Genomic DNA, 11,963 nt, shown 5'->3' with positions numbered 1-11,963 from the left:
TCAGCCAGTAGTTTTCTGCCGAATTTTACATATTTCCTATCTATGGGGACTATCCCTTTTTCTAGAGATCTTCTGAAAAGGATTATCTATATCTGTAATTGTCCTGTTTATCACCAAATGGTATGAACTACAGTATTTCATACTCACGAATATTGGAAGATGTTCTTGTGCTCTACAAAAATTTTGCCAGTGTAGGCTAATAGATCAGCCTCGAATTTCATGTTCGCTCTTGATTCCATGTATGACTAACCATCCTGAGAGATGGGCATATTAGATGAACTTATAGCTAGTTATGATTACCTTGGTTTAAGATATTTGCAATAAGAGCAAGCTTAGACAATTTTTTTTAGAATAATCCAACAAATGTGCACTGAAACACACAATAACAATGAACAAAATATATTCTTTATTAAATTACAAGGTGGCTCATATTCTATGAAAGCTGTAGCATTCAAGAATTTGAGAACAGTTTTCCTTCTTGCCACTGCTTTTGGTACTGGCAAAAGTTGGCATCTATGCATACACTGCAGTGGCCTTCATGTTGTGGTTGTACAGGGTTTGAGGTGTCAACCTGCACAATAGTAGGCATCCATCAGTTTCAGGAGACCATGGAGTTGCGCTCTGGTTATCGGTCTGGAGTGGCCTCACCAGGGCGCAAAGCCAGGGTTGGTTGATTCGGGGGAGAAGCTGTTACCCAGGCAGCAGGTCCCCCTCTCCACGACGCTGAAAGTCTCCAATGGTCAGAGTTCCAGCTACCCAGAGATGGAAACGTTTGCTGTGAGGAAAGGGGGGGGGGGGACTGCAACTACTCAACATTACAACTGTCCCCAACATTTTAATAAGATTATCTCTGGACTAATCTTTTACATGAATCTGATCCTTTTTCCTTGGAATTTTCAAGCTTTGCTATTCTTGAGCCAAACTGAATAGCTCGTTTTGGTAGCCATGCAGCAACTGTCAGCCCAAGATGAGCAGCTGTAACACGAAGGAGGAACTTCTCTCCTATTCCACGTGGCAAATATAGGTTAGCCTTTATCCAGACTGGGAGCGAGTTGAGAAGAGATACAACATCTTCATCTAAGTATGGAAACCTGCAAGAGAGGGCAGACTGAATAACTTTACATATACAGTATAGTACAGTACATATATTATTTCTATGTATATTGTCTAAAAACTAACCTGTCACAAAGGTGGCAAAATGCACTGATTTGGTTCAGAGTTCATTCTCATTTTCTGCGTTCTGCCTTTGTGGTTGTGATCCAGGCTTCCTCTTAGCTGGCAGTTTCTTGGTTGGGATTCAATCAAGAAATACTATTTTCACTCCTTCCTTCTTGAGAATTGTCCTGTTTATCAGTTACATCCCAGGTTTTCTTGATTTTGGTTTGTTCTTGGCTCGTTTCCCTGGTTATGCAATGTATCTCTTAGCTTATTCTGAGCCAATTTCAGTCCTTGGGTTGGCTGGAGTTGGAAGTTCACCTCAATGTCTCCATTTGGCACTTGCTTTTTGACCCCAGCTTTGCTTCCAGTCTTCCACCAGGTTTCCTTAGGAGGTTCTTCTCAATGTCCGATTAGTTTAAGCTCTCAGTTTGTGTGTATCTGGCAGAGGTTTTAGATCATCCAGTGATACCACACAAAGCCTCTGGGTGAGTGTTGGAAGTCTAAGCTGATGCTGGTCCAGTGTCAGACTGGGTCAGGGTTATTTTAGGATTGAAAGACAGATTCTTTTGTAGTCCTCTCCATTGTTTAAGCTGTGTTTTGGTACTTCTGTTTGGGACTGAAGCTTGGTCTTCAGTTGTTGCCTACCTGTATAGGAGTATATGGTTCTCTCTGCTTGTGATAGGCATGTAGCTGAGTGCAGCAGTAAATAGCTGTTGGTTCACTTTGTGCCCTCAATTCTCCTTGTTGAGCTCTTCAATTTCCATCTATTTATGTCAGAGGGGGTGTTAAGCAGGAATTCTTTTCTGTGGTTTTGCAAGGCTGCAGGTGGATCTGTTTGCCCCGACATGGAGTCAAGGTGGATGCCTTTTGCATGGGGTTTCTGTGCATTGTCCTCTTTCAGGCTTTTCAGGTTTATTTTGTCTACACTGTAGCCGATTCATTATGTTCTTCTTAGCTAGTCTTGCATATTGACCCCATCAGGTTCTTTCTCTGTGGCTTCACCTTCCTTTGAGATTAGCATCTACCACTCTGTCAATTGTCTTATGCCATATAGGGTTTCAACCTCTCATTTGGCCTAGGCTGTGTTTCTCTTCATTGCCATTATTGTGATCTTTTCATCAGCTCTACTTACAGTACTATGTTAGGGCTTTAATATTCCTCCAGAGCCATAATTTTTTTTGTCTGAATTCTTGCATGCTTATCCTCTCACTTGTTTAAAGTCATGCCTTCAACATTAGCTATCTGGTTTCATCTTGTGTTAAGCAGTCTTATGGGTTAGGCAATCTATGCTTCTCTTCATTTTTTGGTCTGGTGATTCTGGTTCATTCCTTGCCACAAATGATTGCTTGTTTTCGACAAAGCTCTTTGGTTTTTACCGCTTCCACTGGTGACTCTAGTTGCTCGTGGAGTAGCTCTATTCTTTAACTTTTGATTTCTTCTTCCCTGCTCCTTCACTTGTTTTTCAGTGATTTTTAGCAGGGTGATCCTTATGATCAACTTCTTTCCTTCATCATCATCCTAACCTCTATATGTTTGCAGCACTGGCAACATTCTTTAACAACATGTTGACAGCCATTATTCATACTCATGGTTTCACAATGCTCAGTTAGATGTCTGGTGCCTTCCTGGCTACACCTCAACCTCAGTGCAACTGTGGACCTTTGGGGAACATAATTCGCTCGAGTTGTTCTTAATGTTTATCTGGGTCCGACATCCAGGGGGATCGACATTTTTAGGCAAGCTTCCTTTTCTCTTAATTATGCATGGTTTCCCATATCAAGTTTCTGTCTTATGATGTTATTCTGTAGATTATTCACGTGAGGCACAGTGGGGAATATAAGCTCTGGGAAGTCACCGAGGGTGCCACCCCAGAAATAGAAGAGAGTATAATGAAACATCTCTTTCTGGTGGCCACTCAGTGGTTCCCCTTTATCCATTATTCCCCTGCACAATCATAGGTTCCAGAGGAGTAGTTCAGGCATGAGTGTGATGGTGGTGGTGGGCTCAACTGGCCTCTGCTTGACTAGCGGTACCATCTGGTGGCAGGAGGTGGTGGTGGTGAAGTGGTATCGAGATAGTTTAGAGTTTTGTTTGGAATGAATTTGTATTCAACATATCTCTTTTTCTAAGCACATTTTGAGTTTTTACGACCCCCCTTTTCAGCCATTTTGGCAGGGGTTCCCCTCGGTATGTGGTATCTTCCGATTCCCTCAGCTTCTTCTGCTCCCGATAGGTCATGGGATGATCACAAATACCTGGCACGTTGGATCTGGCTCTGGGATATCAGTGCATAAGTTTCAAAAAGTTACTGAGTGCTCTGCAGAAGGGGACATTTCATTTTACTCATCTTTATTTGTCAGGCTAAATAGCCATAACACTACATATCCCTTATGCTATCTATGTCTAAATTCACGTTTTAAAAAAGCATTGCGTATAACTATGATATATAGTTATACATAACTATAGCTTTCAAGAAGAGAATTGAGAAATGTCAATTCTATCAGTTACAATGAATATTTTGAGACAAAAATATACAACTTTGGATAACATTTATAATAAGGAATGACATGTAATTATCGGAAAATTGTAAACAAATTTCTATATCCACCTTGGAGCACGTCCATGATCAGTCAAGATCCTATTGTCTCGGCCCAGATTTCTAGTATGTATCCGAGAGATCTCCATGCTGATTTCTTCTAACAGGGCCGACCAGCCCCCAGCTGCGAAGCATCCACGATGACGAGAATATCCCCCTAACTGTTCATCAGCCCCCATTCCACACAAGAGAACCTTTATATGGTCAAACAAAAGCAACAATTCAGTATTATGGCAATATCCTGCATCAACTTCACACAACTTTTAAGTACAGTAGTATTAAGATAATCATATATAAAATCCTGTATTATGGTAACATCCTGAACAAGAGAATATGTGTAGTACAGTATAATAATACAAATGTAAAAAATACAATACAGTACCTCATTCTGGCCTTATAAGCAGCATTTACTTTCTTTAACCAGGGATAATTTATCTGTATTGTACATCAGATATTGCTATAATAAGCAATAGCTGTCAAATATTTATGCTTACTCGAGCTGGTGAGGTGTAAGGCGCTCCCCTGAGGAACCCATGGCCACGACCACCAAACCAAAGTGCACATCCAATACTGTCATCCAGAACTGATGCTAATGGGGCAACCAAGTGACGAATGTCCGACTCTCTCTTCTGTGCCAGCTCCTCACCCGTCACATTTATCTGCAGCGAAGAAGGTTTCATATTATCATGTAAAAGAAAATTAACTGATTAAGATAACATTTTTATAAAGAATGATTAACAAGATATACTTACAGCACAACTCTGCCTGGACAGGACTCTCCACAACCACTCGTTTGTCACCACCACCATTATCAACTCATCAAAGTCTACCACCATCTCACCGTTTGTCACCAATACCTTAATCACTCTATCATGATTATATTCATTATACACACACACAGTCTAGCACAAAATTACAGATGATACTTCTTGATTTGATATAATCGAGTTCTATTTCTTCTATATTTGTCTTTATTCGTTATTAAATTTAATGACATGGCTCAGTCTGGTGGGGGTGCTCAGTAGCTCGCTAAGCCACAACCTGGAAGCAACAAAGCCACGAGGAAAACACTAGGATTATGACCTGAGCACCTACCAGCCAGGGGCAAGGACCTGAATCTTGTCCCCACCTCAAAGAGGCAAAGGGAAGCCTGAGGATCCGGGATTACCACAGAACTGAGCAAAATACTCGCTAGGAGAGTCAAAGTGCTCCAAGACAAGTAACTGCTTGGAGAAAATTGCAACCCAAACGAAAATTATGCAAACAGATGTTCCCACAGTGGGATTACTGTCTAGCTATACTTACCTGTCACCAGATGGCAGCCCAGGCAACTCAGGGTCCCAATCGGCCAGCCAGCTTATTCACTAGCCATCCCAAACCCCATAGACATTCATTGAAGGGAATAGGTGGGGATTGGAAACTATTGAGTGACTCACCAGAAAGAGGCATTTCATTACATTCAACACTGGATTTTAGGAAGGGTCTTATTAATAGTGCCCCAAGATAATTTCACAACAGTTCCTGACACTTCCGTGTCAGTTCCCGGCACAGAAGTGCCTAAGTAAGAGAAAGACGCAGAAAAGTTACTGCCACTTCACCTCATACTGCTGCCTTGAGAAAAGTTATAAATGCGACACCACCCGAGTCCCATACAGATAATGATAGATCAAGCCTAAAAACTCTAAACACAAAGATTTGCAGAACTTCAAACCATTGAGATCCCCAGCAGATTGGGAAATCTGCTGGGAAAATCATCATCATGGGAAGGGTTGTAGGGACTCAGCCTGAAGGGTCAGAAACCATGGAGCCAGAAGAATAACCCTGCCTACATACCTCTCCAGCTGGACCAATATAACAAGGAACAGAGGAAAAATGGGTAGGAAAACCCATTAGCTCCAGTCCTGGTGATTCTATGTTGAGGCGAATCAGTCTACCTGCAGAAAGTCAAACATCTCGCAAAACTAGGAGGAAGAAGCCTTACCTACTGACCACTCTATTGAAAGTGGATGGAAACGAGAGCACATTCAACTTATCTAAGTGTGGACTGCCTAAAGGCTAAATCCTGATAGCCATAAGCCAGAATATCTGTAGAGTCCAGGGGCCAGATTCACGAAGCAGTTATGCAAGAACTTACGAACATGTACATCTTTCCTTAATCTTTGACAGCTTTGTTTACATTTAATAAACAGTTTACAAGCATGAAAACTTCCCAATCAACTGTCGTTATTGTTATAAACAGCCTCCTGGTGCTTCGGAGCACATTAACTGTTTAATAATTGTAAACAAAGTCGCCAAAGTTTGAGAAAAGATGTACAGGTTCGTAAGTGCTTGCATACCTGCTTCGTGAATCTGGCCCCAACTCCATAAGAAAAGAGAACAAACTGAGCCTCACCAGTTGATACAATGACAACTGGGATGCAGTCAGTCATGCTAAAGAGTGGAATCCCTTGGGAGACTGTTGTGTTGTAAGATCAACCAGTCTGCTGCAAATTACCTGACCTTGATGTGTGCTTGCCCTAATCAGCATAGTGACATCTGAAGAAAAAACCCAAGCTCAGGTCTGATGAATCAATTAAAAGCTCAAAATATGGAGGAGGGCAATACTGAACCTGAGCCCCAAAATGCCAGAAGAGAAAAATTATAAATCAAAATCCTCCACTAGTCAAATGGGGCCTGAACTCGACTGTCCTGACAATGTCAGGGATGCTCAAGCAGATAGAAACATGAAAATACTGAAATAAATAAGAGAAAACCAGGAAATGGGCCAGCACTTAACGCTGAAAAATATTATGGAAGTGAAGATACTGGAGCAGACCACTAACTGGTACTTTAGTTCAAAACAAGTATAATCACAGGGAAAAGCTATACGCAACTTTATATCCTTCATGGGATTGTAGTGCTACCATAGGCAACCAACATCAACTGCTCAATTGTATTAAATACATGTACAGTACATGTATCAGATAATTCATATTATTCCATAATTACCTCCACAAAATTCCATTTTCTAGAAGGTCTCAACTCTTGTAATTGGAGCCAGCACTGTCTCCCAGAAATTCTGTCTGGGACTTCATAGTTCTTAAGTAAATTATCTTCATTTTTTTTATTTTTTTTATTAACTTTGTTATTTAGAGGTTTCTGTAGAAATGCCACATTCAATAGATCAATACTTTCCGATTCTGACAAACAAGAATCTAAGAGAAGAGCAAGCATTGCAGAATCCAAACCTCCCGAAAACAGCACTGCAATTCTTGAATGGTTACACGTTATTGGAGAGTTTGTACAACTGCGGCATTTTGGTGGACTTTTCTCGACTCTTCTCCTGACAGAGGTTGTTAATACTTTTATCAGGTTTTCAATATTATCTGTAAGAGCTAAATATAATCTCTCTGTATTTTCCTTATCTAATGAACTTGGTAAAGACTTGAATTGCTCTATGACAATATCTGAAGGAATACACATATTCAGAGAAGTTTGCACACTTGAAACTATTGTGTGCTTTTTGACATTTATCACAGAGTCCAGAGACAAAAGACTTTCTTCAGCCACATGTGACCAAGGAATTAAATTAACTGTAAATCCTTTTTTTAAATTAGTTTCAGAAAAATCAACAAAATAAAGTCCAAAAGCTGGAATTTCCTTTACATATTCATTTTGCTGACAGACAGATGTTATCTGGAACACTGATGAAGTTGCAGAAGGCAGTTTCCAAACCAAACTATGTCTGCCAAAGACATCTCTCCCAAAAAATAACTTTTTTGATTCTTTCTGGTAATAAATAAGTGACCAAGGACCTTTTATAGTCCCCAGGAAGGATGAAATTTCCTCCTCGTTTTTTGTAGCCAAATAGTCAGATATATATTTTGTGTCGCTAAGATCCCCTGGAATCTGAAATTACGAGAAAAAACACACACATTAGTTTAAATCATATACATTCAAATCTCTTAATTTTACATGAATTTTAAACCATTTAATAAATCATTAAAAATTAAGTTATTAAAATTATGAAAAATGCAGTAATGAATATAATGAAACGACTCTTTCCATTGGGTCCCTCAGCAGATCCCCAGGCCACCCCACCTCGCAATCGTGAAGTAAAAACAAGGAACAAATAAAATAACAATGGCTTCCTGAAGAACTGAAGTTCCGGGGATAGTCAACACCACTTAGATGTGTAACTGTAACAGTAGAAAGCACCCAGACAGAGATATAAAGCCCAAGTGCAAAACAAAACAAAAAACAAAGTCAGTACAGTTCTGGGCTGGCAAGGATCCTCAGGTGCCCTGGGTTATCAACTGGTGTTGAGTAGGCACAATAATATTAGTACTGTACTGTATTTACATAGGGGCACTGCTGGTTGCTTTGTTACCTATTTGAAGTTAGTTTTCATCATGCAGCTATTTGCTTTGTTGCACCTATGCTTTCTGGTAGAGATTTCTCTCTCTTTTTTGAGGTTCATCTCTGATTCCCAACTCCCTTTGTCAATACTGACTTCCAGTAGATTAAAAAAAAAGTGGATCTCAGAGGCCTGGTGCAATTTTCCCAAATGCACAGTACAACTAGCGCTTAGCTCAGGGCTCCTCTCATTTAAATATTATGTATCAATATCAAAATATTTATAAAACTATTTATAAAATAAATATAAAACTATTTATAAAATTTAAGCTCAGTATTAGTATTAATCAAAATATAAGTATTGGTTTATCTCTAAATGACACCAAAATAGCCATGTATCAAATAAGTCAGGAAAGTTGAATATTACATGACTAACCTAAACAAAAATTTAGACACACACTTAAAAATTAATAGATTTAAACAATTTGGAGGCCTTTTTAAAAAGTATTAAGAAAAACATATATACTCTACCTCAAAGCCTGCAAAAATATCACCATTCCACAGCAAGATATTTCCATACTGATCTACAAGTGGTTGTGGTGTTGGCTCATGTCCCTGAAGCCACAAAACACAGCCTTCGAACAATCCTGTCACCTAGAAACAAATGACAGATTGATTAGTACCATAGCAATAAGATCAGTGGTCACCGTCCAGCCCAAATAGTTGGGTCAGTTTAAGAAAGAGAATGTTTGACATATTTACATGACAAATTATGCAAAGCACTCTACATCTAGCAGTATGAAGCAGTAGGATCCTTGTGTTGATGCATTGATAAAGTGTAATGGTGCTGGTTTTATGTAATGTTCTAATATGTTGTCTAGTATGGCAAATAGATTTCTTTTGTAATGTTTCTACTTTTCCTATTTGGTCTCCTATTTTCTCTCATGCGATGCCTCCCTACTCCTTGACAGTAGTAATAGGTAATAACTACATAGCAAGATGTATAGTGTATTAATAAAACTTACCTCATCATTAATGGATAAAATCTCCCTTCCACAAGCATCAGGGCCTCGATGACTAAGAAAAGAGTAACTTGGAAGTATCTGAAAAACAATTTTACAATGATTATCTAGTGGTGAATGTTATTTATGTTCATTTACCTGATTTACCTCAGGGCCATTAACCCTAGTGGCCTCAATGAGGACAGGAAGCTGATGGCTTGTTGAAGGAACCCCCATTTCACATATCACATTCTTGGTAACTGTAAAAAGAATTCCCTCACTCTAAGTCAGGCCCTGTTCTTGTACCCTTCTATCAGCCCTTGTCGTTGTCCTCACACCCATTCTCTATCTATCAATAGCTTCCAACAGCTCCTATGGATTTTTCTCATTGAATTTTTCTTTTAAAATATTTTAAGAATTGCTCGCCATTGTGAACAAGTTTTGAAAGGACTGTGCATTCCATGGGTTAAAGCCTGCTATCTACTGTGAAACTGGCTAGGGAATATCTCCACAAAATTAAAGCAATATACAAGATCTTACAATTTTTTTTGTATATTGAACAAAAGCCCCACAATGACAGTAGGCACATTATATTATTTATTATTATTATTTTTTTTATTTATATATATACAGTACAGTACAAGAGTTCTTACATTCTTGTACAGCCACTAGCACGCGTAGCGTTTCGGGCAAGTCCTTAATCCGATGTTCCCCGGAATACGACCCCGTCAAATCATTTAACAACCAGGTACCCATTTTAGGGTTGGGTAAACAGAGGCTACAGTTAAGGATCGATGCCCAGAAAATCCTCCCCCGGCCAGGATATGAACCCAGAACAAAGTGCTTGCGAAATGCCAGGCGAGTGTCTTACCACTACACCACGGGGACTACTTGCAGGAAATTAAATACAGTTGAATGATTAGGTAAAATAACTGATACATTATAGTGCTTTATATTTTGTACCAATAGATAAGCAAGTTACCTTTTCCTCCAACTCGTGTGGTGATACTGACAAGCCACAAATGAAGCAAATGCCACACATTCTTAGTACAGTAAGCAGTACACTATAATAAACTGCTAGGCGATCCTTTTATAAATTCTTCAGTACAGTACTGTGCAGTGCAGAAAACATCTGAAATACATAATGAGAATTAGGTTAATCCCATGTGAGCACCAATTTATTATTATAATTTTGGAAATGAAATTTCCCACAGGCAATTTTGTCATGTTTGTTTCACTAGCAAAGATTAGTTATATGTACCCAACTATAATGTGATGTCAAAGTGTAAAATGTACATTTATTGATTTCAGAAGTACTGTATAGTATTGTATAATTATTTGACTCTACATCACAAAATGAAACGGCTTGCCCACTGAAGTCACATTCCGTTGTTAGCAATAAGCTCACTATTGTCTATTGCATTTTATTTGAGAATGGTAAAAGTTGGAATGGTTTAATTTGTTTAAACAGTTTTTGGTTGGAACAGCCCTGCACAGATCCACCAGTTATCAGCACTTCTTGACCAAGCCAATGCTGGACTTTTCCTCACTCGAAGGTCAAATGGGAAACAACAAATCTATCTACTGTACTGTGCTGTGTTTCCTTGTTACCTTATGCAATATATGCACCAAGCATCATATCTTTTTTTTTTTTTTTTGAGATATATACAAGAGTTGTTACATTCTTGTACAGCCACTAGTACGCGTAGCGTTTCGGGCAGGTCCCTGGAATACGATCCCCGCCGCGAAGAATCGTTGTTACAACCAAGTACACATTTTACTGTTGCGTTAAACAGAGGCTACAGTTAAGGATTTACGCCCAGTAAATCCTCCCCGGCCAGGATACGAACCCATGACAAAGCGCTCGAGGAACGCCAGGCGAGTGTCTTACCACTACACCACGGAGACTGGCTACTTATCCAAGATATAGTGTTGCCTGTGTGGAGTGACTTATCCAAGATAGTGTTGCCTGTGTGGAGCGACTTATCCAAGATAGTGTTGCCTGTGTGGAGCGACTTATCCAAGATAGTGTTGCCTGTGTGGAGCGACTTATCCAAGATAGTGTTGCCTGTGTGGAGCGACTTATCCAAGATAGTGTTGCCTGTGTGGAGCGACTTATCCAAGATAGTGTTGCCTGTGTGGAGCGACTTATCCAAGATAGTGTTGCCTGTGTGGAGCGACTTATCCAAGATAGTGTTGCCTGTATGGAGCGACTTATCCAAGATATAATGTTGCCTGGAGTCGCACTTCTCTGCACATATTGTCGCAAATTTATTATTTTTAATAATTCACTGTCGGGGACAGGAAGCCAGAGTGTATTCATTCACGTTTGGCTTTTATCGAGGCTCTCCCCTTCCCCCCCAAGGCTGAATTACTGACCCCGCCCAGGATGCAACCCCACAATAAGCTGACTAAACTCCTGCGTAAATACTCACTACTAGGTGAACAGATGCATTAGGTGATAGGAAATGTGCCCAACCATTCCTGTCCCGCTCGGATTCGAACCTGGAATTCTTGACTGTGCGTCAAGAACGAAGCCGACTGTACTACCGGGACCCCTTGAAATCTCAAATAATATAAAATATCAATAATAATATCACTGGTAATATTAAATCGATGATATTAACTACTAAAATACATGTTTACAATAATGTTTAGCATAGATAGCTACATAGCATATAAGATTAATTTAACAAAACATGTCTAGGAAGTTATTCGTCAGTATGTGTTCGCTACTTAAACTACTATTTAATTCAATGTATACACTTATATGTATAAGTACAGTACGTATAAATTTTATATAAATAGTATATATTTATAAGTAGTATAAACAATATACTCTTCACTCGTTTTTGTGAAATCATCAGGGAATA

At 39.4% G+C, this 11,963-nt stretch overlaps 1 protein-coding gene across 3 annotated transcripts; it reads right to left on the bottom strand.

Annotated features, from left to right (window-relative positions):
* Nucleotides 1-383: 383 nt before the first annotated feature.
* On the bottom strand, nt 384-11,727 carry LOC123765842 (asparagine synthetase domain-containing protein 1). 3 transcript variants are annotated; one of them, XR_011230685.1, is made up of 9 exons: nt 11,526-11,727; nt 10,073-10,222; nt 9,115-9,192; nt 8,621-8,743; nt 6,743-7,642; nt 4,249-4,413; nt 3,767-3,948; nt 1,180-3,433; nt 963-1,091 (listed from the first exon to the last, which is right to left on the bottom strand). XR_011230685.1 is itself a non-coding variant. In XM_045754638.2 (8 exons), exons 2-8 carry the CDS (start codon nt 10,130-10,132, stop codon nt 845-847), a joined length of 1,755 nt encoding a protein of 584 aa, XP_045610594.2. In that variant the 5' UTR covers nt 10,133-10,222; nt 11,526-11,714; the 3' UTR covers nt 384-844. The 3 variants fall into 3 exon arrangements, 1 of the variants encoding a protein (XP_045610594.2); XR_006773772.2 differs by having other exon boundaries at nt 974-1,108; XM_045754638.2 differs by lacking the exon at nt 1,180-3,433 and having other exon boundaries at nt 384-1,091; nt 11,526-11,714.
* Between the last annotated feature and the right edge of the window lie 236 nt (nt 11,728-11,963).

The sequence above is a fragment of the Procambarus clarkii genome, chromosome 37 (genome assembly GCF_040958095.1).
Source record: "Procambarus clarkii isolate CNS0578487 chromosome 37, FALCON_Pclarkii_2.0, whole genome shotgun sequence".
Classification (NCBI taxonomy): Eukaryota; Metazoa; Arthropoda; class Malacostraca; order Decapoda; family Cambaridae; genus Procambarus; species Procambarus clarkii.
The sequence above is the reverse complement of the archived record's forward strand: the minus strand, read 5'-3'. Positions and strand labels throughout refer to the sequence as shown.